Source organism: Alternaria infectoria (genome assembly GCF_024043175.1).
Source record: "Alternaria infectoria strain BMP 0036 chromosome Unknown scaffold_18, whole genome shotgun sequence".
NCBI classification, from domain to species: Eukaryota; Fungi; Ascomycota; class Dothideomycetes; order Pleosporales; family Pleosporaceae; genus Alternaria; species Alternaria infectoria.
The window spans coordinates 223,129-248,277 of NW_026250707.1; the positions used below are offsets into that span (position 1 = coordinate 223,129).

The window sequence follows — 25,149 nt, forward strand, 5'->3', positions numbered from 1 at the left end:
GCTTTCGGCCAATTAAAGAACGCCCGGTAGGCAGAACCCTGCACAAGTCGTTCTGTACCTGCATGGTGGCGCAAGCTGTGCCCTTGCTCTACTACGAGCTGCACAAAGATTAGCCGTTCGCGATTGCTACTTGTGATTGCTGATATGCGCGTTGCCGTGGATTTGATGAGGATGGAACCATCCGATGGGTCCTAATTAGCGACACGAGGAGGGTCTTACCAAAACGGTTATCGGGCACATGGCAGCTAAGAGAAATGCAACAAGTGGCTATGCTGCGATAGAGTTCACTCGTTCCCCGGCGGAGTTGGCGCAAAGATTTGGTGTGGTGTTTGTTGCCGTGACGCTCTCTCCTGCACGGAAGGGTTGCTCAGGGTGAAAGTAGGCTAGCCCCATCCCGACCTAGACTGGACCCACCCTCGACCTAACACGACAATTATACCCCAGACTCATTTCCGCTCGGAGCACATCACGATCTCAATAGAGCCGTAGGATGCCGCCCATGCCGTTCTTGTACAACAATGATCACGCCAATTTCCAGGACCCCTAACCTAACGCCTTAGAGGCAGTTCTCCACCAACTGGTGCTCACAGGCCATGGCACATAGGTCAAAACCGCTGTGTTCCCCAAGGTTTCCTTCTTTTTCTCACTACGCAAGGCTTTCAAGTTACGCATCACCAGCCTCGTTGACAAGCACCCTTGGCCTTTGTGCCCCGTCACTCATTACACACTTTACTTAATATTACCCGCTTCACTCGCTCAGCGGACGATCACCACTACCCCTAGCCACCCCAAACCACGTAAACAAGATCAAGATGCGTTACTCTTACGTTGCAGCTGCCCTCGTTGGGTCTGCTGTTGCCGCGCAGCACAAGGCTCATGCTGGATTCCACATGCGCCGTGGAGCTTACGCTCCCGAGGAGGTTTGCACGGTCTACACCACCGTCTACGAAACCGCAAGTATGTGAAACCCATGTTAGAAGGAGCCGTGAACAAAGAGGAACAGTTATGGCCATTGTCTTTCAGCGACTAACATGATTCAGTGCCCTCCATGGCTCCCAACTCCACCATGCCCGCTGTCCCAACTTCCGTCCATGCGGAGACCGCCTCCACCTCCTGCACTGAGGAGGGAAAGACTTCCATGTACACTCCCGTCGTTCCGGCTCCCTCCAGCCCGGCTCCCGTAGTACCCGGATCTTCCATGCCCGGCTACCCTGCTGTTCCTGAGTCCAGCAAGCCTGCGGTTCCCGAGTCCAGCATGCCCGCGATGCCCGAGTCTTCCAAGCCCGCCTACCCTGAGGTGCCCATGTCCTCCACACCTGCGTACCCCGCAGTTCCCGAGTCCTCCAAGCCAGCTGTTCCCGCTGTCCCGGAGTCTTCCACCACCTGCACTGAGGAGGAGGGCATGACTTCCTCCATGGAGGCCCCCAAGCCCACTGGCCCGGCTCCCGTCCCAGAGCACTCCACCCCAGCTGTCCCCGCTGTTCCGGAGACCTCCACTACCTGCACTGAGGAGGAGGGAAAGCCCACTGGCCCTGCCCCCGTCCCAGAGAACTCCAAGCCCGCTTACCCCTCTGTGCCTGAGGTCACTAAGCCCGCTGTCCCTGAGGTTCCCGAGACCACCAAGCCCGCGGTCCCTGAGGTCCCTGCTCCCTCCAAGCCGGCTTACCCCACCGTTCCTGAGGTCTCCAAGCCTGCTGTCCCTGAGGTTCCCGAGGCGTCCAAGCCTGCCTACACCCCTGAGGTCCCTGCTTCCTCCAAGGAGGCTGAGAAGCCCAAGCCCACTCCCAGCGCCACCCACGGCTCTGACAAGCCCAAGCCCACCGGCAGCTACAACAACGGTGAGCACATCAAGACCAACGGCGACAAGTGGGCTATTACCTACACTCCCTACGCCAACGACGGTAACTGCAGGACCGCCGACGAGATTGCTGCCGACATCAAGAAGATCTCTGAGCTCGGTTTCACCACCATCCGCTCCTACAGCACTGACTGCGGTGTCTTCGAGCACGTTGTCCCTGAGTGCACCAAGTACGGACTCAAGGTCATCTACGGCATCTTCCTCGAGGCCGGTGGCAAGGCCGGAAAGGGTCCCTTCTCCAGCTACGCCAACGACCAGTTGAACGACATCAAGGAGAACGCCCCCAAGGACTCTGTCGCCATGGTCATTGTTGGAAACGAGTGCGTCTTCAACGGTAACTGCGAGGTCAGCGAGCTTGGTTCCTACCTCGACTACGTCCGTGATGAGCTCCGTGGCGCCGGCTTCCCCTCTGACATCGCCATCACCACCACCGAGACTGTTGGATCGTGGGAGACGATTGGTGATGCTCTCTGCGACCACATCGACATCTTCACCGTCCAGATCCACCCCTACTTCACCCAGTCCGTTACCGCTGACATGGCTGGTGACTTCGCTGCTCAGCAACTCGAGCAAGCCGCCAAGGTCTGCCCCGAGGCCGCTGCCAAGGGCAAGTTCATCACTGAGATCGGCTGGCCCAGCGCTGGTACCTCCAACGGCAAGGCTGTTGCCGGTGTCCAGGAGCAGAAGACTGCCATGAAGAAGATTCTCGAGAGCGTCGGTCCCGAGTCCTGCGTTTTCTCCTTCGCCAACGACGGCTGGAAGGCGCCCGGTGACCTCAACGTTGAGCAGAACTTTGGCTGCGTCGACGCTCTTCTCGACGGTCTTAACATCTCCATCGATGTCTCCTTGTAGAGTCCCTATGATGTAGCCCGTAGCTCTTTTGTCAATCACGTTTAGCTACGTTATGCGTTCACGTCTTGCATCTGTCTTCATTCTGACCATACTATGTTTACTGCAAGTCGATAGCGAAGGTGGCTTGGAGGTAGTTTTTAGTGTTTAATCTATTTGCCAACAAATAGCAATATCCTGTTCAAACAAGCTTTGGTATGTGCGCAATGTTCCCAGCCGTGAAATCGCTCATGTTTTGGGTCGGTGGAGGTTGCTAATCTTCTCGGTGGGACGCAATTTAGACGTGGCATGTCAGGCATGGATCCTGCGACAACGCCGGAGATCAGGCGGTGCGAATCCCACTCCCGTAGTTGAACATGGAGAAGCAAGCCTGACGAGAGATGTCACCGACAGCATTGTCTACAGAATTGGGTAGGCCGTTTGCGGGGTTGCTGTGCCGCATGAGCACAGACCTAGGCGCCTTCCGATGCATGCGTTGAGATCTCTGCATCTGAACCAGACCTTCCGCGAATAGGTATTTGTCTTATCGCACATCTCTTCCACGTGCATGTTTCGTAGATATTCCACAGACAGCTGATTGCGCAGTCACCGCTATCGACACTGCATTCGAATACCCGAGCATCGACAACTTCATCAACGTCATTGACAATGGCAACCACCATCCCGGGCTTTCTCAGGCTACCACTCGAAATCCGCCAGCAGATATACCACTATCTTCTCGCGCAAAGTTTCCAGAGTCGAACGATCAACATGAGCGTCCGACAGCGACACACTGGCTATAAACTGCAAGGTCTCGAAAGCATTCAAAGCCTTGTATTCGTCAGCCGCATCTTCCACGACGAGCTTCTCAACTACTGCTTCAGCCGTTTCAACTTCTTTCTCCACAACGGCTCAGAGTCCATACGCTGGGTGGCACGAGAATTCTATCGCCAAATCGGAGTCGAGAACAGGAAGCTGGTCAAATACATCACCATTCCCAGCTTCAGTATCGATCTTGTAATGATGAATCCAGACAATATGATTGAACTCTTCGCCGTTCACAAGGCTTTCTGCCTCGAGCTTTTGGATGAGATGCAGCGTGTTTTTGCCCTTCTGGCACGCTTCCCAGCATTGGAAGAACTCGATCTGGGTATTGACAGTCTGGAGGCAGTGCGTCTGACTGATCGCATGCATTGCAATATACCACCGCCGTCTACGTCGAGAGCAGATCTGAGAAGAGAGCGTGGGTTGATGTACGCGACTGATATCAGGGACGCTCTGCAAGAAGCAAGGTTTCTACCAGCAAGGGTGACTATCGGTATCTGGTGGACGACGATAGGTCAGGATAGAACTGAACTAAGAACGGATGAGGAAATTCGGCAAGACCAGGAAGACTTTCTGCATCGAGTACGAGAAGACATTATGCCTGTCCGAGTAATATGTAAAGGCGTCATGTAAATAAGGAGCGACTCTGGAGGTCTTTAGTCTGGTCCTCGTGATTTAAACAATGAAATTTAACATAAGACAGAGCCGTAGCATTCAACATTAGCGGTCAGTCTCGTCTACTTCTGGTATTTCTCGCATGAGAACTTCATCATATACGAAAGCTCAAGAACTAAGACTGGATACCTAGCTACCCCCAAACGCTATTGTCAGCGCATGTGAAGGAGCCTTCGACAGGAACGAGAGGATCATGGTACGCAGCTACAAGCTGCTCAATGGAAGCCCATAGACCGACACCGTTCGCAAACAAAGTCAAGCCGATGATGGTCCAGTTTAGAACAGCCAGACACGTCTTCTTCCAATCGCGGAACTGAACGTCCCAGTTAAGGTAGAGCCACATGACTCCCGATATCCCAAACGTAAACCAGGAGACGAAGAGCGCGGCCGACACCGACAGGATCGAATGGAAGAGTGGTATGGCGTTTGCGAGAAGGAACACAAGGGTCCAGAAAGTGGCGCCAATACCGAGCCACATTACCCAGGTCTGCCTGGTGTTTTGGCTGTACTCGCTCTCTCTGCCCATGAAGCGTAACCACTCGATGAACATGTATCTGATCGATGTATGGCCAAACACCAGCGATGTTCCAAGTAGCGTAGGTAGGAGAAGACCATACGCGATCTTAGCTGTGATGATGGATGCTGCTCCGAGTGCAGGACTGGTAGTATATTGTCCCGCTAATGCATAAACTACTATTCCAACGGTCGTATACATGGGTATTGCGAAGCCCTGTAGAATGAATACCGAAGGCATGAAGTCTATTGACGGGTCTTGCATCTCTGCCATCACTGTAACGAATGCCTGGTTGCCGGCATACGCGAAAGCGATATTAAGAACGGAGGTAAAACCTTGCGCGAAGGAAGGATGACCAACTAGCACGATCTCTTTCTCCCATCCTGGTGGCGCACCGTTAGGTCCAGTGATACCAAGTGCAACCATAACGATGATAGTCGCAGCAAGGATCGAGATAGTGCAAGGGACTGCCACACATTAGCCTTTCTTGTGACAAACCAGGAGCTAGACTTACTGCCAAAATCCGCCAGAAACTTCATGCGTCTGGGCATACACAGAACGCAAGAAACGATAGTAGGGATCAGAATGAACAAGATGGTGCACATGGCATGCTCCGAGATGCTGTTAAGCGCGATGCTCATAGTGATGACGGCGGATGAGCAAGCAAAGAGCTGGTTGAGCACGAAGCCAATGCCTACAACAGTAGCCAGAGGAGTACCGCCAATAATTCCGAAACAGTCGACGCAACTCAAGACCGAAGGATATCTCCTGAAGAACTGGAGTAGGACGTATGCTGTATACATGACCGTGATGCCTACCAGAACTTGTGTTAGCAAATAGATTATAGTGTCCGTTCTTCTAGTGTCTAACCTACCTAGCCCGATAATATAGATAATTCCTGGGATCAACCCGAGAGTTTGCAGTGCCGCAGGTAAACCCAATATACCTATGCCTACCTGATTCGTGATGTAGATCAGCGACGCCTGCCATTTGTTGAGCTTCCTGTCTGGACTAGCCTGTTCTCCAACATCGAGGATGTCACTTCGTTCATCCTCGTTGCTGCTCTCGTCCGCCTTCTCGCTATCATGCGGTGGTAAAGTGGCGGTCTCGGGTATTCCAGTATGTGCCATGTCACAACTGTCCTCCTGATCGCAGTGTCCGGTTCCGATCGTCTCGCATTGGCCTCGCATAGTTGACCCTAACATTGAAATCCTGTCGCCCTTTTCGTAGAACGAATGGGTAGATGTAATGAAGAAGCGGAGGAAAAGTTGGTGGGCGATGAAAGCAAACCATGATGGTTACAGTATCATGGCAAGTGCCGTTCATGAGCACGTCCCGACGCAGGGCAGATACGGAACCAGAAAAAAAGTGTATTCAACGAGAGAAATTTGTCTGTTGTCACGGACGTTACCCCAAAGTCCGGTGTTGCATTTGCCAGGTGCGTCAGATTGTTGATCGACAGCGGACGCGAACTCGTAACATATCTCTGTATACGATGCCTTTAAATGACAGATACCGATCATTACATGTAGCTGAGAGATCTTCTAGTCTTTTTGGAGGTTGATGTTGATGTAATAATGGGGATGGGTGGTAGGGTCCCGAGGTCGGTTCGGGCTATCTTGCAGGGTTCGGTGACGTCACGCCAGTCGCGGAATGGGGAAGCCGACGCAACACCATCAATTCAGTGCACTTCATTCAATCTCAGCAGTAGTACACACTTGTATAAATCTATTCGTAATGATATCAAGGTTCAGTCGCCTTGCTTTTCGCGTTCAGATCGTCAGAAATTCGCACACCTGGGCAGCCTCCGTGTCAAACTGTAGCCAAAGGCTCGCCTTCCCTCTCTGCCATACACACTTGTGGTTGTCGCATAGGTCGGGGGGACCACGGCTGTATGTATCTCTCTTCACACCCAGTGAGTAGATTGTTGAATCGGGCTGACAGCGTCAGATTGGGTTATAAGTTCTGGAGGTACGACGGAAATTGGCTGATGTTCCACAGCCTCATTACCAGAGCTGTCGGATATGCGGGCGACCTCCTCAGCGCCGGTCGTCTCTTCCGATATCGAGTGCGTGTTATCACTGATGTGAGCAGTCGACATCTTCGCCCCGTCCGCCAAACATGGACGGCCAGTTTGGTTGTCGCGAAGTGACCACGCCATGCCTCCGGTAACGGTATGCTGAACTCCAACAAGAACCAGCGGCAGTCCATCCTTGTCATTTTCTTGGAACAACTCCTTGTCAGACTTGACGATGCGGTTCTCGGAGTTCCTCTCGAAGAGAGCAGCCGCTAAGCCTGGGACACCAAGCCGCGTCCTGACTTGGTAAATGTCTTGGTCGGCTGTCCTCCAGGCCATGATGGCAAGTCCAATTCCGAGAGCCGCGAAGAACAGGTTCGCTAGAACCAGCAGCCAGACAGCAGCGACAGGCGCTCTAGTCATAATCTTTTTGGCTCTTGTCTGCACTAGAATACTGTCTGCCGGCACTGTGTGCACCACTAAAGGAAGGGCGAACATGGTGCTCATCCCAAGCTCTAAGGCTGAGATCCACTGTTCCAAAGATGTTGGAGGATTGGCTTGTCGCATAACGCTGTATTTTAATTCCGCCATTTGTCCTGTGCTGTCGATAGAGGGGAGAATTGAGATACCCGCCACAGTAGAGTTACTCTCATGGGCATCCAACTTTTTGATTGTACCACCAGTAGCACTATATGTGACATTGTAGACTGGAAAGACCTATTAGATGAAGAACAACGACCGTAAAGCGCTCTTCGGTAGCGGTTACTCACCTGTTGTGTTGCATGCAACAACCATCACGGAATGCGCATACGCGGGGTCCATCAGCCAGGCTTTGCCAATCATGTCTCTTGGTAAGTCGTCCAAACGGACGTCTAAATCCAGAGCAACGGCTGCGGTCCATCTCCACGTGCTTGGGAACATCTGAGCACTCTCCTGTTTTGTTATGTTTGGTATAATGGATTCCTCCTCGTTTTTAGGGGTAAAATCGAGCCCTCCCATTCTACTAAATGTCCCGCGTTCGTTTAAGTGCTTGTGGAAATCATAAAAGATGTATGAGAATGCGAATCCGATGTAGCTCCCTGAGTAATCGATCGGCGAGCCGCGAGCGATGGAGCAGTCGAAGGGCATTATTATCTTTCCAAGGTCATTAGTTACGTTCGAGTTCACCTGCATATCGCAGGCGGTAGCAGGTATAGGCGCACACTGGGACGAAATGGCGTACGATGTCGCCTGCCAGTCTGTTTCGGAGGGCGATATCGTTGGACCAACAACCGCGTATTGGCTTCCAGTCTCCTCAGTAAAGTTCATGATGCCTTTCCCATAGCCTTCGTCTACCATTGCGAGAAATTCGGTGTTATTTGTAAGTCTCAACCTAGACTCGTTGTCGTCTATGTGTGTCGTCATACCGCAACCCCAGAAGTTTTTGTTCTGCATGGTACCCACGGTTTCGCTATCACCAAAGCACCATGGATCAATGCTCCTGCCGTACTGATGCTGAGTAGGATCTTGAGGGAAGACCTGAACTAACTCTATTGCTTCGGTCGCTATATGGAGATAGCCGTCTGCCGCATGCACAAGAACACTGGGAATATTAGCACGGCCTTGAGTCTAATGAATCACATGCGTACCTCGCGAGCACAGCTAGACATAGAACGAATATTGATGCTCGTAGTACCGTTGGTTTCGTAGCTCGCCCGGGTGATTTGCTTTTCGTGCCGCGCCGAAAGGACCACCGTCGCCATGGCCGGGATAGTTCCCACAGAGACAGGTAATCCGCATTCAGGAGTCGGACTACAAGGCTGGTCTCATAAGATGTAGGAAGACATCTGCTCTGGTCCTGCGACACGGAAGCTTCCGTAAGCCGGCGCGCAGCGCAATAGGCGTAAATCGACATAAGGGCGCTCACGAGAGCGAAGCTAACGGTGGATGACCAAGAAGATACGAAAACGAGGCGAGTAGCCGGAAAATCGACGTAGTAGTGAGACGCCTTGGTGACATTGATAAGCGGAGACTGTGGGCATATCTCGCTATAGGGACAGTCTAGATCACTTGCTAGATTGTGAAAGACTAGCACAAGGATCACGACGGTGAACGTGATCATCGGAACGACAACGATGGAAGAAGCCAACAGGATGTGTTTCGTATGGGGTTGTAAAGTGAATGGAGGCATGTTGATGAGGGTAAATGTTCAGGCAAGATGACTTCGAGTGGCTTTGGTCTCTCCAAAGAACAAGAGGGTTCTACTGTTTTTATGAGCGAAAGACATGGAGTAGTGTAGCTTGAGAGAACAGCTCTGTAGCGCTGTATTGGGGAAGGAATAAGCCCCGATGCGGTACGCTTCGACTTCACCTTGCCAAGCTTGACTTGATCGACACCTGGGCACAATTCATGTGAGGCCAACCGACCGCACCCACAGAAGTCTAGTCATGCAAGGTCTTTGACCAATGAGGCGCAGAGCCTTCCATATCTTCAGGTTGGACGTCGTGCAAATGTTAACACGCAGGGGCTGCGCGCTTCGTTATCGAGCAACAAGCTTGGACTCGGGGATGTGCGAGTGGCGCAGCCCATTTTCCATGTAGGTACATTTTAGCCATATTAAGGCAGCCCTGAAGACCCTTTTCCTGGGAAAGTTGGCCAGTACATTTTCGGCCTCAAGATGAAGGAGATGAAGGCGGTAGCCAGTAGGGACCTTGGAAGGTGCTGAGGCGCAGATTAGAATTGGGCTGTGTCTTCAAGACTGCACTGATGTTTGTCGGCCCCCCACAACTCTGCGATGCCGTGAAACGAGACTGTCGCTCCTGGGAGATAATATTTTGAAAGGTCTGCCTATGAGTGAGAACGCACGTCCAGGGGTTTTGGGGGCCGCTTCTCCCCCGAGCAATATCGCGACAGTCAGCATGAGGGTCGGGGGTCGAGATCGAATGACAAGCAGAACAAGTAGAGTGCGCCCTTGACTCAGACTACTGTCTGGTACTGGTTCGGGCTGGTCATTGGATTGTGCTTTGGTATACGGTATGATTGCGATGGCTTTGATGTTGTTCGCTGGTGTCTGGTGACGTCATACCCGTTGCGGTTACGGAATGAGGAAGCCGTCGCAACATCATCGATCTCTTGCACTTTCCTCTCGTTTTTAACGGCACTAAACACCTAAACTCATGATTCTGATCGTGTAACTATCAAGGTGTGACTTGCTCACGACTGAATCCGAGCGTCACGACATGCGTTCAGGAGAAGAGACATCGGGTTCAGTGTCAAGAAGCCTACACGAACAAAACCGACTTTTCGCATTGATCGTATCGAGATAGTCGTCGTACCGGAATACCTCCAAACGACTGGACTTTCGTGCCAGATTTGTACCACTCGTCATGTAGATTACGAAAGCCACGGATACACCGCCTGCCAATCGACGCAACCGTTATCCAAGTACCAAAACCCGAGACAGCGCACTAACCCCAATACAATCTCAACTACAAATGAGGCGTCAGCAATCATTTCTCTACGCTCAAACCGCCGATACCATGATTTCATACCAATCCAATGGCGTACCTCCACTGCCTAGGCATTGCAGGTACACCGGCAAGTCTCCCAACCCCACACACATCCTCCGCGATCTTGATACCAACCGACCGAACGAGGGCAGCATCGCTTACCCCCTGCAGCGTTTAAGCAGCGATTCAGACAGTCCCTTCCCCAATTGCGCTCACAGCCTCCGCCCTCCCAGCTGATGCGTCGGCCAGGGCAAGCCTGAGCAGTGGTAGCATCAGAGGGGGGTTCGGCGGGGATTGCGAGAGTCGCGGCCGAGACCGTGAGAAAGGTAGTGAGGAATGGGAGGAGATGCATCTTTGGGAAGTGTTCAAGTTGATGTTGGGAAGAACAGTAGCGACGATTCGAAGCATGCAGGTGCTGCATTATGGATTTATATAGGAGTCCCGCATCGGCAACAGACGAAGATACTAAGACTTTGGCTTGATCATGAGATGGATGCCAAGCAGCTTGTTACTCTCATGGTGGTATCTCACTTCGTAAATCTTACGGTGTGGAAACACAGGATGTCACTCTCTCGACAGATCAATGGCTCTGAAAAGCGGGGTTGGAAGCCATATATGGTCTTCTGCAACAAGTGTTACCTACTAAGTGGCTACGGGCGCTGCAGTAATACTTATATGCTCGACATAACCAATGAGCTATTGTAGCGTCATGACCAACCGGAGCTTCTGCATTTGCTGAGGTACGTCCCTCACTTCAAATCCATTCGCGCTTCTTCCTCAAGTGACGCCATGAAGACATCAACCCGATGAAAAAGATGTGGAGGACAAGTGGTATAGACACACTGTTCAACAGCAGATATGGGGCTTGCATCGTGGACGGCCGTAAGCTATCCGCACAATGTTTCCGCCAGCGGCACGGGGGAGACCTCCGCGAGCTCCGCTTTCCCCAAGACTGACAACGACAGGAGCGCTCCGGGGCGCAACGTCGCATTCATAGCACAGGCAGACCAGCCCGCCTGTGCCAACGAAGGTTTTAGGTCTTCGACGAGCGGGAACTTGCTGTTGACAGGCACGAGTGACCACCGACATACCTGTTGTCTAAGTGGTGTCGTATAGCAGCCGCTTGAACACGCGAGGTCCGGTCTTTTGTGTTCAAGGAGCGTACTCATCCAAGTATTGAGAGTAAGACCTGGTGAAGCGTCTAAACTCTTCATATACTGCATTGTTGTGCTGGCCCAAGCAATGCCACCGGGAGATACGCAGGCAGGTAGCAATGCTGCTGCCGCGATGCTTCCAGGTGTGAACGGTGTCGTAGTCCATTCTTGCATGAAGCGAGAATTTCCAAGAGAAGCCTGCGAGGTCATCGCTGTAGTTGGGGAATGAACGTACATAGATCAATAGCGACGTACGTCGCGTATGAGGCTGACGCGGTCGGCCAGCGGCGCAAGCGGGCGTTGCGAGATTTTTGAGTAGCCTGTCGCTCTGTGATGGTGTAAGAAGCAACATTGGTGTAGTTCGTAAGTGAGGGCACCTGGGGAGCGCACGAATATATAGTTCGCGCGGAAGGCGCTAGTAGGCGCGCTTGCCGATTGTGGATTGCTCGCTAGTAGCAGGTGAAGGTGAGTGCGCACTTATGACGTCCCTCGTAGTCTAGTCAACTCATATTCACTTGGAATTGATACCAATCTTACCTAGTCAGGCTGTAGGCAGCGATTGAGCGGGGTATCTCATCAGACTAACCGATACTTGATTCCTAAATGAAGATGGAATGGCCCTCCCAACGAGCTCTGACCAGCTGTCTACAACCAATGAGCGCCATACGTTCAGACTGTGGTCGTCAGGTAATTGAATCCCCTCTCACACACTCTAATCACCGCCCAAAGCACTCTATCACCTGTGAGACTTCCAAGGTTCGCCTCCGGCTCGACTATGGCACCAGTGGTACCCGACCCGCCTTCCGGCGCCCTCTTGCCCTTATACGCTGGCAGCTACGAACACAAGCCCTCGAGTGTTCGCGTCAAGATCAGTGTTGTGAACAGTAAGCTCCAGATCGAGGATCTCGATCTTCAAGACCAAAAGTATGGGATTAAACTCCACGAACGAACCGCAACAAATGGTTACCCAATCGAATTCATACCTACAGGCACTGTCACACCAGCCGCCCCCCGAGACCGTTCGAGGAGAACATTGAGCCAAGAGCCCGCCGGCCGGCACATCAGCTTCTTCCTCAAAGGCAACACCGTTGGCAGGTTGATCTGGAAGAAGGATGGGATCGAATTCGGAATGCAATTCCAAAGGATGAGCACGCTCCTCAGCCTGCCAGAAGAACTCCGCAGTCGAATTTTCGGATTGGCGTTGACGGACGATGGTGGTGAGATACATATGCGAGAGGAGCAGGGTCACCTCCGCCTAGCCATCTGCAATAGTGTACCATACGCAGACGCGCGAAACGGCTTTGCTAACTACGGGGATGTGCGAAGTCTTCCAAAGGCCTTCAATGCCTTACAGTACACCTCCAGGGAGCTGTTCACGCTCACGCGCGGCCTGGAGTTGCGCTTGAACGACCTCAAACTCAACGGGTGGACTTTCGACACCTTCCGACGCCTCGAACATCTTCGTCCCACTCCTCCATGGTTCTGGACCGGACCAGACTGGTTCGACAATGTGCGCAACGTTACCCTCGTCGGCGACTTCAAGGTCGGCAAGACTGCGGACGAGAACATCCTTCATGGTATCTTAAACTTCGGTCGCGCTCACCCTAAGGCTAACATCTTCGTTGGTATCGAGTCGCTTCGACTGAAAGGCAAGACGCTGCCCGCCTTCGTCATGTTGGTGTGGCTAATTCGAGAAGCTGTTCGAGGCATTGTGAAGACGGGCTGGAAAGCACAGGGGGACAAGAAGAGCATCTCCAAGTGGCGCTGGGGGAAATCAGTGGATTGGATGAACGTACAAAACGTACGCTTCATACCCTCTGATGACTATGACGAGGCTGAGCTGAGGAAGCGGACCTCGAAGTACAAGAAGAACAAGAAGACTAAGAAGAATAAGAAGGCTTCAGGACAGGCGAACGCACCGAAGGAAGAGGGCGTGGTCGGGATGTTGGTGCAAGAACTTGGAGGCGTTGACGAATTCTTGGAGTACGTCAAGAACATCTACAAAGGCTTCTAATATGGGAGGACGAAGAAAAGGCTTCTGGTGATGACCTTCTGCTGAGGTTCCCATATAGCCCTCACGGTCTGTTTTGTTTGAACGCGCTCACGGGTTACATGAACGTCGCTTAGTCGATATGATGGGAGAATGAGGTTGATCGTGTTCTGACGCGCTTGCATAGCCCTTGCGGTGCTTTGTACAAACGCATTTACGGTTCACATGCATCTCTATTAGTAGACATGGTGATAGACTGAGTCTGTCCAACACCACTTGGAAGCCAGAGATAGAGGGAAAGTCTTCTAGAAGTGACCAGGAACGGAAAGTTGCGCCATGAATACAGAAATGATACCTACTTGAATGATGATCTACAAATCGACCGGGTAACGTTCCCTAAGTCTCTCACCAAAGATAAAGAACAAGATCGGAGCAGGCGCAAGCAGCAAGCTCACAAACGCAAACGTACTGATACCCCAACCATACCCCAGCTTCTCGAACAGCATGGGCGCAAAGATCGGGATAACACCTCCCACGACACTACGGAACACAGTACCAGCAGCGATGGCACTAGCCGCGTACTTCTCAAAGCTGTCGATGAAGTAGTTCTGCGTGCTGTTCAAGATCATGACTTGTCCGATGCCGTAGAAGAAGGTCGCGGAGATGGATGCAAACCAGTGCGTGTGCTTCTGTACTGCCCAGGCGAACCAAAAGAGCGACATGGGGATGAAGACTGAGCCGATGTTTGCCAGTGGGAGGCGGAACTCAGGTCGCGCCTTCTCGTGATTCTTCGCTGTGAGCGTCTTGTACACGGTGTCGATTCGTGGGACGAGGAACCAGACTGCGAAGAGGAACCCAGATCCAGGACCGAGGTATAACAATCCGACCTGCTCAGTGGAGAAACCGTAGCCGTCATGGTATATGGGCTGCATATTCGTGTAGATGCTGTATGTTGTGCCGAAGATGAGCGCCTGGTACACAGCCATGACCGCGACGATGGGTTGCGCAAAGATCTTCGGAGGGCGCTTGAGAGCCTGCGTGAGCTTCTCGTTCAACGGCCGTGTATCTTCGCCCTCGTACGAGTACTTCGTGCCATCCCACTCGTTGCTCTGAGACTCGAATTCCGCCTTCTTCGCATTCAGGATGACAGGCGCGTACGTTTCCCGGAGGAAGAAGTATCCAGCCAAAGTGTTGACGAAGCAGACGATAGTCATTATCCAGAAGACCCAGCGCCAGTTCAATCGCTGTACGATGATACCGCCGAATAACGGTCCCAGGGTAGGTCCAAGCAACGGGCCCAACAGGTACCAGCCAAAAACTCCAGCTCTTTCGCTTGGTAAGAACATGTCGCTGATCGTGCCGCCACCATTCGCTATGCCAACGCTACCAAAGAAGCCAGCAATGCTCCGTACCGTTATGAGGAACGCGATGTTCGGCGCGAGCGCGGCGGGGATTTGTAGCAGGGTGAAGATGGAGAAGCACACGAGGTATATCTTCCTCCGTCCAAACGTCTCGGACAGCGGCGCGAGGATCAAGGGACCGATTCCGAGCATGACTACGAAGCCAGTTGTTGTTCCAATAACGGCCGTTGTGCTGCATTTGAGGTCTTCGGCGATCTGCGCAATGCCGGGCGTGAACATGGAGGACACGAGGGGGCTGAGGACTGCCACAAGTGTTAGTATACATCATGTAAAGGCGACGGGAGTGTATGTACTGGACATGAGGGCTATGACAGCCACGTTGGCCATCTTGCGCCATCGCGCCCATTCTCGCGGGTTTTCGTCATTCGAAAGGTCTTGGATGCGAAGATGCTGTCACGAGTTAGCAGACGCAAAGAAAACGCGTGCGCAAGATAACTTACAGTCCGCGGCTCGCCTTCCTCACTCCATCTTTGTTGCAGCAACGGTGCGCGCTCGCCCTGTGAAGACATGATCACCGGGGTACGAGGGATGGGTTGTGATCGTGTATCAAAGAGGAAGCGCACCCAAAGAATTTTGAGGGTCGCGTCCCAGCCTTCAGCATGACAGTGGGCGTCATCGTAAATAAGCAGCCGTTACCTTTAACCGTGTTTGGGCGCGTTGTGGACATCTGAGCTTTGGAGCGTCATCGATCGCCGCCGCGGAGGGCTCGATCGATTAAACCCATGTTTCGGCTACCTGCAGCCATGGCCAATGAGGTCAATTCACCACAACGACATCTTGCGAAGCTGGACTTTAGAGCTATGGATAGATTGTGGTTTGCTTTGGTATTTCCATTATAAATGAAAGTGTTGAAAGGATTCATTGTATTGTATTGATTATATTTGCACGCATATTAGATGTTTCCGTCCACCATCCTCCAACTTTGCAATAAAGTTCGTTCAAGCCACTTCAAAAGCATCCATATCCCCTGTCGGCAGGTCAGGTACACCCACTGCGCATCTCGCTGCATCAATCATCACCTCTACAACCTCAGGTGGATAGCTCCTCTTGAGCACGACTCTGACAAACTCACTCAAGAGGTTCAGTCCCATATCACCAATCTGCTCATCCGTCAACATCTCGTACTCGCTTTCCTTCAGATCCATTCTCGCCAACCGTCGTTGGAGTAAGATGTTGTAGACCATGGTTATGCGATCCGTGTTCTTCTTGTTGGAACGACTGTGGAAGTGTGAACTGCGCACAGCTTCGGATTCGCGTGTCATGTCTACCCAGGCTATCTGTCCTTGCAGTATTTGCGCTGCTTCGTTAGTGGGAAAGATGTCGAAGTGATGGCGAAGGACGTGCAAAGCGATCAGGGAGCCAGCCAGATCTTGAGTGTAGCTGAAGCAATGCATGATGAGTGATGTGATTGCTCCACTATCTGCGCCTGCGAGGCCCATACGAAAGCGGTCGGCGTCGTAGCGGCTGCGACTGAGCGTCCACCAGCTGATCATCTCTGCTAGTAACTCACGAGGGGTGGGTAACCCTGGATTTTCGCGATTTATAGGGTCGCCAAGCGCGAGACGGAGCGTTTTCCAGAGACAACGTATGCTTGCACCATTAGGAAAGACACCTGCGTCGCCTTCTTGCGGTTCAGTCAGAGTCTTGTAGATTTTCCATGCTTCGCTGTAGGCACCTTGGCGGCATTTGTTGTCCATGAGAACGTTCATGATGGTTGCATTGGGCTCAAGTGTCGTTTCTTTGAGCTGACGGGACAGATAATCGACGTGTTCCCATTGCAGACTCTTAGCGTGGTGCTGCATGATGAGCGCGAATGTTGTAACGTTTGCAGGAGGAGCACGTTGGACGATATCGGTACTTTTGTTATGAGTATCCGCGGTTCTCTTGTCAATGATGCGCGCCGCTGTGTCTCGAGGAAGATCACGTTGTTGCGGTAGTGTACGAGCTGCTTCGATCATGCGCCAACCAATGTCTTCGGCTTTCAGGACGTTCGGACTCTCTTTAGTCCGTATCAACGCTTTGAGGAACATGTTGAAGTGAAATGTTTGCGGTTTGTAGCCTCGCTTGAGCATCATCTCCATGACCTGAGCGGCCACCAACGGCGCCTTCCTAACCACAGCCGCTTTCATCCAGTCACCGAATAAATGGCCGTGATAAGCAGGCGGTAGCACGGATATAGCATCGAAAGCGATACTAGTCATTGCCGCTATATCAGTTCCGAGTCGATACAGCATTTGCAGTCTCTTCAGAACTTGTTCAACTCGTTCTCCGGTGCCGCTAGTTGCCAGATAGCCCTCCCTGACCATGTCCCGGAACACCTGTTTGGCGTAGCCCAGATTTCGGGATTCCAAGAATCCCACAAGCCAAGCGTCGTAGTCCTTGATCGAGCGCGCATCGCCCTTCTTCTCCTTCATTGAGACATAGATCTGTTTTGCCAGATCATGGTGCTCTTGAAGTTCGGAACTCGTGTGAGCACGGAAGACGGCCATCATGACGGAAGTGTCCCAACTCGGGTATAACTTGAATAGCTCTTCCATGATGCTTCGGCTGTAGTCTAGATTCCCCGCAAGCGCATGGAGCTTAGCCCCGACCTCGAGATGCTCTGGCTTGTAATCCTGTCGTATGCCGTCGAATCCCAAAGTGTGATCCTCTTCCCATTCTCTAAGAGCTTGGTCTTCTCTACCAGAGAGAAAGGTGCTCTCTAGATCTCTGGCCCGCTGTCCGGCCGTTGTAGTCCTTCCAGCCTTGTCCATGTCACGGTAGAGTTGTGCAATGTGTGCCGTGCGATTCGCGTTGGTGGATGAGTCGATGGATTGCGTAATCCAGAGCAGGTCCCAGGCTCTTTCTGGAAGACGTGCTAAGAGTGTCGGGTCAGAGGCCTTGGCCAAAGAGTACGCCCGCCAGAGGGGCGCGCGTAGACTGGCGTCGCGGCCATTGGTGCTGTTGACCAACTCCAGTACTCGGTCCAGTCTCTTGATAGCTAGACGCTTTCCAGGAGCACTGAGCCCAGGCGTGACAATGGATATGTGTGCATCCCTGAGCTGCTCGCGCTCCAAACTTCGGTCGGGGTCATAGACAGGGTTTTCAGCCGTCTTCGTTGACTCAATCACCGCCGTAGCGGGTCGCGTAGATTTGTGTAGAGTGGGATCCCATCGCGGGACATATGTCGGTATTACTCGAGGGAGCGTTCGTAGAGCGCGCGCTTGAAACGGAGTGGAGTGTGGAAGGCATCGCAGTCGATGGAGCGCAAGCATGAGCAAGCGCTTTCTGCAGGTAGCAAGAGCAAGAGGCGGTAACAAATTTACCGCATCTAAGTGGTATGTTTGCAGGATTCCAAAGGTCGAAGAATTACGAAATAGCAGCCAGCCATGACTTGCTATGTTACGTGCATGTCTCGTCCGCCGAAAGGTTCAGATGACGCTAGCGTTATCGATAACAGTGACGGCCGGGATCTGTGGTAACTTTGCAGACACCCGTGGACAGTAATCGACGGGCTTCCAGAAGTTACCTGATTGGGAAAACGCCAAGCAGCGCACAACACCAACGTCGTGTATGTGGGCATTGCATTCTCCGTCTACCAAATTCCTCGAGTCTGTTGTCTCACTATTCTGTAGACGATTTCATCCCTTCCTCGAGTAACCCCATAAAGGCGAAAGCTCAATGAAAAGAAATGTAGACCTTGTATACAACACAAGTCGAGTAACGGACAAGGGCATTGCGCTGGCAGACTACGCACCATCACGACAAAAGTTCCCAGCGAAGCACGTTCCGGCACTGAGGCCTGTGAATCGCTCTCCATACGTGGCAGGGAGACGTCTATGCATACGGATATGCTCCCGAGGTCGTTTCTCCAAGAGACCATGATTCAAACGAGCCAGCTTGTAAGAATCCCCCGTCCAAACCAGGACCGGCGCCAAAGTTGCCAGGGCCACATAACTAGCGCCCAAAGGCATTCGTATGATCGGAAGCCCACGACAGAACTCGACGGTGAAGCACTTGGTGAAGTGCCCACCAGCGGTGTCACGGCGCGCTCGATATACGCGCCATCTTCCGCTCGCCCAAATGCATAGTCGAGACATCTTGATGTACGGCTGTTATTATTGCATGCATCGTTCGCGCTGGTGCAAGCAGATGCCACCAAAGGCGAGCCCGAAGGTAGCGAAGCCAGCCTCCTACTCATTCCAAAGGTGCAGGCGGTGTCTGAAGGTGTGATGCGATAAGGTCATTCGGATGACCGTATCTCAAGAGTGTATCTCTGTGATCTTAGCGAAAGTGAGGGAGGGTGTTGCTCACCATGATCCACCAAGTCAGTCTGAAGAGTCGATAGTTCCATTGCGATAGCGCTGCGATCTACCGAAGTGTTGATAAAGAAGCGGGCCAGCTGGCAAAGAAGAAGATGGAGTCAGGGGGAAGGACAGCGGGGATCTTATGGGCGGCGGCGGCCTGCGCTAGTCTCGCGCAATGACCAGCCAAAGATGGGATGGTGAAGGGGAGTTCAAAATGAGCGTTTGCATACAACGCCAGGGAAACTAAAAGAGGGGAATTCGAGCCTGTTAGGAATGCAATTTGGAATTCATGTCTTCTTTATTCGCTGGCTACATAGATGGTATCCCCAGCAATGGGTTGATTGGAATATGTGTTTGTAGAATACGATGTTAACTATTGCTTGTTCTTGAAGTGTTGTTGATTAGGTTTAGAGCTTTAACTATACTTTGGACCATCCGTTTAACCACTGAAAATTGCATGTCGACCTCTTGATACACTATGGGCCCCCTATTCAGTCACTGAAAGTTGTATGTAGTGTTCTGGCCGTTCATGAACTCGGTCTATATTCTTAGGCTCAACGTCTTCATTTACAGGCCCAGAGGATTGCTGGCCGAACCACCCCCCTTACCGGGCCCTCCTGAGAGGCCAGGCACACCAGGCCTGCTAGCCATGGATGCCATACCTCCTACGCCACTTGTGCTCAGACCGAGAGGATTCTTGTTCGTGGTCGACCGACTGCCGGGAGCGCCAGTGATGTCTTTGAGGGAGTTGCCGTACTCGCGGACCATGTCGCCCCAAGTGCGGGACGAGTTCGCAATACTATGGCATGTCAGTCAGGGAAACTACTGCAGGATGTGGTGTATTACCTCGCGCCAGCGCCTCGCCCTGCCCCAGCAACACCACTGCCTGCCGCTGTCACGACTGCACCGGCAGCATTGCCGATACCAGTCGTTGCGGCGCCGACAGCACTTCCAATGCCTGATGATGCGGCACTGAGACCTTTGTTGATCCAACCTTGTTGCTGTGGCTGTTGAACAGGCTTCTTTGCTGGTGCTGGTACAGCTTTCTTTTGACCGACAGCTGTGACGGGTTTCTTGGCTGCGACATTTGTGACGGGCTTCTTAGGGGCCGTGGTCACAGGCTTCTTCTGCATGGCGGTATTGACAGGCTTCTTGGGAGGCTGAACGGCTGGCGCCTTGACAGGTGCTTTCTTGACTGGGGCTGTTACTGGTGTCTTCTTCGCCGTCGACGTGACGGGCGTCTTCTTGGTGCCAATGGGTTGCGCGACCATGGTGAGACGTTGATTCAGTGCTTTTCTTAAGGTTGCTCGGGTTGTATCAAGTGTATTGAGTCTAATCAGGTCTTAGATCGGATATTGAGTATGTATGGAGATATCTAGGGAGCATCTCGACCCAATCTCTTTTGATGCACAGAAAGTTGGCAAGCTGCTATGCCTGCCGCACATGTGGCGCAGATGATGTCAGGCACGGGAACGTGGGGCGCGCTTGCCCCAGATGGAATTAAGGTTGCCTTAGCGTGACCCGCGCGCGAAACGTCGAGACCCTGGATCCATGTTTCGCATCGTCAACACTTCGATGTCTGCCAGATGGCACCGCCGTCCCATCTCTCTATACAGCCCAATTCTACGTCTCGCTTTGTTCATTCATTTTCATCTTCTCCGCTACTTTGCATTGTGATCGTGTCTGGCTGATAGGCCTTCCAAACCTCCGGAGTGTGGAGCTGTGAATGTGAACGAACACCCACGCTCACCGCACGCGACCCTGCCTGCCATGAGCCGCATTCACCTGTGGTAAACAACGTGGAACGTCATAACACAACTGTGAGTGCGATTTGTCTCCCAAACACCAACATGCCGCAATAACACCACAACGTCATGCTCGGCGACGAAGCGGTGTTTAAATTGAAGCGGTCGGTGAGCGACGGCGACCATCTCATCCCTATGGGAGAGGTGACCCCGCCTCGCTCACTGGACAGCACACCGGCGACACGATCCAGTCGCTCTTTCTCGATCTCCAAGCTGACAGACTCAATCAAAGGGAAGATAGCCAACTCCTCCCGCTCCTCCCGCTCCTCTCGCACCCCTTCCATCGACAAGCGCGATATCTCGAGTCCGATATTAGACCACAGAAGCCCGCTGTGCCCGCCTACGCCGAAGCCAAGGCTTGCCATTGCCCTCCCGGAAACGCCTGTCCCGCGACGACCTCTATCACGATCCATTCCAGGCACCATCAAGCCTGGCCGCCCGAAATCCACCGCAAGACACTCGTACTCTGCCTCTGACCCTACCAATTACATATCGCCCGGTCGGCGTCCACGCCAACCTGACCGCCCGCCTCCGCCTCTACCAATCGCAACCAGCTTCGAGAGCACAACCGCAACCCTAGTAGACAGTCCGTTGGAGCGCATAGCAGAGTCGCCCTTCGAGCCGCAAGAAGACGCCCCAACCGAACGGCTCCACCTCGACAAAGTATACAGATACCTCAGAGACATGGAACCTGCAAGACTGCAGCCGCCCATGATGGGTGGCACCAAAGGGCGTGCAATGCAACAAGCAAAGGATATGGAGCTCCTGGTTGCAGAGAGAGCCAAGCGGGGTGGTGAGGAACCACCGCCATACGACTTCTACGAGCTTATTGGCAAGGGTGCATATGGCCGCGTCTACAAAGGGTGGGTATCATGCAGCGAACCCCAGAACACTCGCTGACACTACAAAGAAAGAGTCGAAATACCGGCGCGCTCGTTGCCATCAAGATCATCGAGATCGATAAGGTTGACTACGAGGAGATGACACACAAGAACCTCCAGGACACTCTTAAGGAGATCGATATCCTGCAGCAGCTCAGAGACAGCAAGGCAAGACCCTACGTCAACATCATCGAGGAGGCCAGGCCTGTTCATAATGAACTCTGGATTGTCAGCGAGTATGCCAGTGGTGGTAGTGTCAACACGCTGATGAAGCCGACGGCCATGACCAAGGATCCTGGACCTGGACTGGCGGAGAAATTTATCATACCCATCGCACGTGAACTGGCGCAAGGTCTCAAGTACATCCATGAAGCTGGTGTGCTACATCGAGATTTGAAGTGTGAGTAGTGCTGGTTTTACTGTCCTCAATTCTTGCTGACCAAATCCAGCCAATAACGTTCTTATCCTTGAAGACGGCCGGGTGCAGCTTTGCGACTTCGGTGTCTCCAACACCCTGGAGCCGGAGAGATCGAAGCGCTCGACTATCGTCGGTACACCTTTTTGGATGGCGCCTGAATTGCAAAAGGAATGGGTCAAGGATGCGGACCCGCACAGCTTGATGCAACCCAAGGAGATATCCTACGGAAACGAGGTTGATATCTGGGCCTACGCTTGCACTGTCTATGAGATGGCTTGCGGTTACCCGCCTCATCACAAGATTGGGCAGTTCGATTTGCCAACGGCCGGTGTTCCTGTGCTTGAAGGTGATCGATTTTCCCAAGAACTCAAGGATTTCCTAGCTTTCGTCTTCCAGCCAGAGCCGCAAGATCGACCAACACCCGACCAGATCCTGGAGCACCCATATCTTGCGGACACTACCAAGATGTATCCGACTGTGTCGCTCGTCAAGTTAGTCGAGGACTACTATGTATGGGAGCAACAGGGCGGTGCACGCCAGTCGCTCTTCAATCCGTACGGTGCCCAAGCACCAGACCCGCTTGCCCCAGAGGAGGAAGACGACGAAGACGATGACTGGTCTTTCAACGTATCAGAAGAATTCGAGCAGGAACATGCACCACAATTTGGCGATCCTTTTGCGGGTGGGGCCGGACAGGGCTTCAACGGAATGGGTCTACCACCTATAGCAGATATGGGACGATTCGAACAGCTCCAGGCTAGGTTCAAGGAGGAGTCTATCGTCCGAGGCCAGAAACGTCTGAACAAGCTATTCGATACGAATACAACACCGTACCGGTACAGCGCAGTCGATATGCCAGATCCTCCGAATGGTCGCCCTCCATCCGATCTGGTCCTACGCGACTTCAATCCTGGCGCGCCCAACCGCGAGACCGTCATTGACCTGGACTTCTCGATGCCATCAGCAGATGAGATACCCAGTATCGATCTGGGTGAGGTGCCGACCATCCGCGCGAACCGCATGAAGAGCATCATACGTGAGATGGAGGAAGAAGAGGAGCGCCGGGATGCTTTCAATGAGGAAGATGAGATGACTAAACGAGCCACGAAAGACTGGACCTTCCCCAGCATGAATGACGAGAATCGCAAGACCATGGAATGGTCCTTCCCCTCGGAACAACCAAACCGAAAGACGATGGAGTGGTCGTTTCCTGCTGAACAGCAGCCTAATCGCAAGACAATGGAATGGTCTTTTCCGACGCAACCTCAGAAACCAAATCGACGCACAGTAGAATGGACATTCGACGCAGCGATGGCGGAGGCCAATAATGAGCCCAGGAATCGCGCATCAAATCGGATCTCTCGACGACGCGAGACGAAAGAGTGGACGTTCCCCAAGCAGGACGATAATCGCAAGACTCAAGACTTTGCCTTTCCCATGGGTAGCCCGAAGGAGCCACGGCGCGGTCAGCACACGAAGACGGACTCATCTTCACCAATTCTCGCATCTGGTTTCCGGCCGACCCTGCGACACGCCCAAACAGCGCCTGTTGACCCTATTGATGACTATCCCGAGATGATCAGCTCTGCGCCTGGATCTCCTCTTCGTTCGTCCATGATTGACCTCGATATGGCAATGGTGCAGGACTACCGTCCATCCACGTCTGGCTCTGATATTGTCACAGCGGGAATCGACCGCATGAATGACAACCCATTTAACCTTGAGGACCAGGTACAGCTATCACAAAACAACCACCGCGCTTCGTTCCACATGAAGTCGCAGTCGGAACCGAACCAGGCCGTGCCGGGCTTATTAACACCTCAGCAATACGATGAGCAAGGCCATCCTACAAACCAGGACCCACACCACCCCAGCATGCACGCTCGAGGCGTCAGCTCAGCGAGCCAGGTACAATCACAGGCGAAACCAGCACCCAGCTCCGGCCAATACCACCGCGGAAACCAGCGCTCTCAGCAGATCATTTGGGACGGCTGGTCGCATAACATGGCCTACGGACTAAGCAGCGACGACCAATCACCTCCCATGAGCGTGACAACCGACACCTCGCTCGAAGAAGAAGACGTAGACGACCTCTGGGACACATTCGAGCGCCTCAACCTCGCCGCACAACGTCGTCCGATGGGCCAAGCTTCCGCCCCTCTCCGTTCCTCGCGCAGAACCGACTCTACATCCACAACCCTCACTTCCACCACGTATACCCTCGATTCCGACACCGACGACTCGTACCACCACGGCAACACGTACTCTTCCTCCTCAGACTTTGATCAGCAAGACGCTCCACGCTACAGTCGCAAGTCCACCACCGTCAGCGTCGGCCCGAACGGGAAGCCGCTCGTCGATTTCCCCGTCCCGACTGGGCCTGAAGTAGAGGCGCTGTTGGGCGTGGACATGGATGCAAGGGTTATGGCTGATATGCTGCTGAAGAGTGCGGTGGAGTTGAGGGATGGCACGAGGGCTAGTAGGGACCTGTTGAGGGCGATGCGGTTACAGGATGTGGAAGGCGAGGGCGAGGATGATGATGAAGGTGCGGATGAGGAGATGAGAGGGGGTACTGTTAGGTTGAGGGGGCCTGCATGATTTACGATGAAATGATGCCGGTTATGGGAATGAGGCGTTGGGCGACACTAAGCAATCTTTGCTGGAGTTGGGCTGGGTCTTTGATGAAGTTCATCCGGACTGTCTTTTTCCGGCAAGGAAAGACTCGGACGGGATACATTCCAATTGAAACATGAAGCAACGTTCAGTCTGCCCCTCCATCGTGACCTTACCATGAGCATTGACGACAACGCCAGTCTCACCGTCACCAACAAGCAAAGCTCTAAACTGAGTAGTTCTGATTATCGAATTTTTCATTCCATTCTCTCTCGAGTATGTATAAACGTAAATCTGCCTCTACCAGGCAATCAACCAGCTGACCCAAATATCAAACGCTCAATCATACATGTAAAAAAAAAGCTCAACCAACAAA

The 25,149-nt window shown here is 52.8% G+C and overlaps 8 protein-coding genes across 8 annotated transcripts; 4 read left to right on the forward strand and 4 right to left on the reverse strand.

Moving 5' to 3' along the window:
• Positions 1 to 812: 812 nt before the first annotated feature.
• J4E92_008693 (uncharacterized protein) lies at positions 813 to 2,710 on the forward strand (the record flags this gene model as incomplete). Its single annotated transcript, XM_051500044.1, has 2 exons — positions 813 to 816; positions 1,041 to 2,710. The coding sequence occupies 2 exons, from the start codon at positions 813 to 815 to the stop codon at positions 2,708 to 2,710; spliced, it is 1,674 nt and encodes a 557-aa protein (XP_051349742.1).
• Positions 2,711 to 3,457: 747 nt separating this feature from the next.
• J4E92_008694 (uncharacterized protein) lies at positions 3,458 to 4,144 on the forward strand (the record flags this gene model as incomplete). The annotated part of the gene is made up of 1 exon (XM_051500045.1): positions 3,458 to 4,144. The coding sequence occupies one exon, from the start codon at positions 3,458 to 3,460 to the stop codon at positions 4,142 to 4,144; it is 687 nt and encodes a 228-aa protein (XP_051349743.1).
• Positions 4,145 to 4,319: 175 nt separating this feature from the next.
• Positions 4,320 to 5,126, reverse strand: J4E92_008695 (uncharacterized protein; the record flags this gene model as incomplete). Its single annotated transcript, XM_051500046.1, has 1 exon — positions 4,320 to 5,126. One exon carries the CDS (start codon positions 5,124 to 5,126, stop codon positions 4,320 to 4,322), a length of 807 nt encoding a protein of 268 aa, XP_051349744.1.
• A 7,008-nt stretch (positions 5,127 to 12,134) lies between these two features.
• J4E92_008696 (uncharacterized protein) lies at positions 12,135 to 13,373 on the forward strand (the record flags this gene model as incomplete). Its single annotated transcript, XM_051500047.1, has 1 exon — positions 12,135 to 13,373. The coding sequence occupies one exon, from the start codon at positions 12,135 to 12,137 to the stop codon at positions 13,371 to 13,373; it is 1,239 nt and encodes a 412-aa protein (XP_051349745.1).
• A 347-nt stretch (positions 13,374 to 13,720) lies between these two features.
• Positions 13,721 to 15,279, reverse strand: J4E92_008697 (uncharacterized protein; the record flags this gene model as incomplete). The annotated part of the gene is made up of 3 exons (XM_051500048.1): positions 13,721 to 15,012; positions 15,064 to 15,160; positions 15,211 to 15,279. The coding sequence occupies 3 exons, from the start codon at positions 15,277 to 15,279 to the stop codon at positions 13,721 to 13,723; spliced, it is 1,458 nt and encodes a 485-aa protein (XP_051349746.1).
• A 429-nt stretch (positions 15,280 to 15,708) lies between these two features.
• J4E92_008698 (uncharacterized protein) lies at positions 15,709 to 18,080 on the reverse strand (the record flags this gene model as incomplete). Its single annotated transcript, XM_051500049.1, has 2 exons — positions 15,709 to 18,037; positions 18,076 to 18,080. 2 exons carry the CDS (start codon positions 18,078 to 18,080, stop codon positions 15,709 to 15,711), a joined length of 2,334 nt encoding a protein of 777 aa, XP_051349747.1.
• Positions 18,081 to 19,623: 1,543 nt separating this feature from the next.
• Positions 19,624 to 20,327, reverse strand: J4E92_008699 (uncharacterized protein; the record flags this gene model as incomplete). The annotated part of the gene is made up of 2 exons (XM_051500050.1): positions 19,624 to 19,855; positions 19,903 to 20,327. 2 exons carry the CDS (start codon positions 20,325 to 20,327, stop codon positions 19,624 to 19,626), a joined length of 657 nt encoding a protein of 218 aa, XP_051349748.1.
• A 603-nt stretch (positions 20,328 to 20,930) lies between these two features.
• On the forward strand, positions 20,931 to 24,758 carry J4E92_008700 (uncharacterized protein; the record flags this gene model as incomplete). Its single annotated transcript, XM_051500051.1, has 3 exons — positions 20,931 to 21,724; positions 21,772 to 22,142; positions 22,192 to 24,758. The coding sequence occupies 3 exons, from the start codon at positions 20,931 to 20,933 to the stop codon at positions 24,756 to 24,758; spliced, it is 3,732 nt and encodes a 1,243-aa protein (XP_051349749.1).
• Between the last annotated feature and the right edge of the window lie 391 nt (positions 24,759 to 25,149).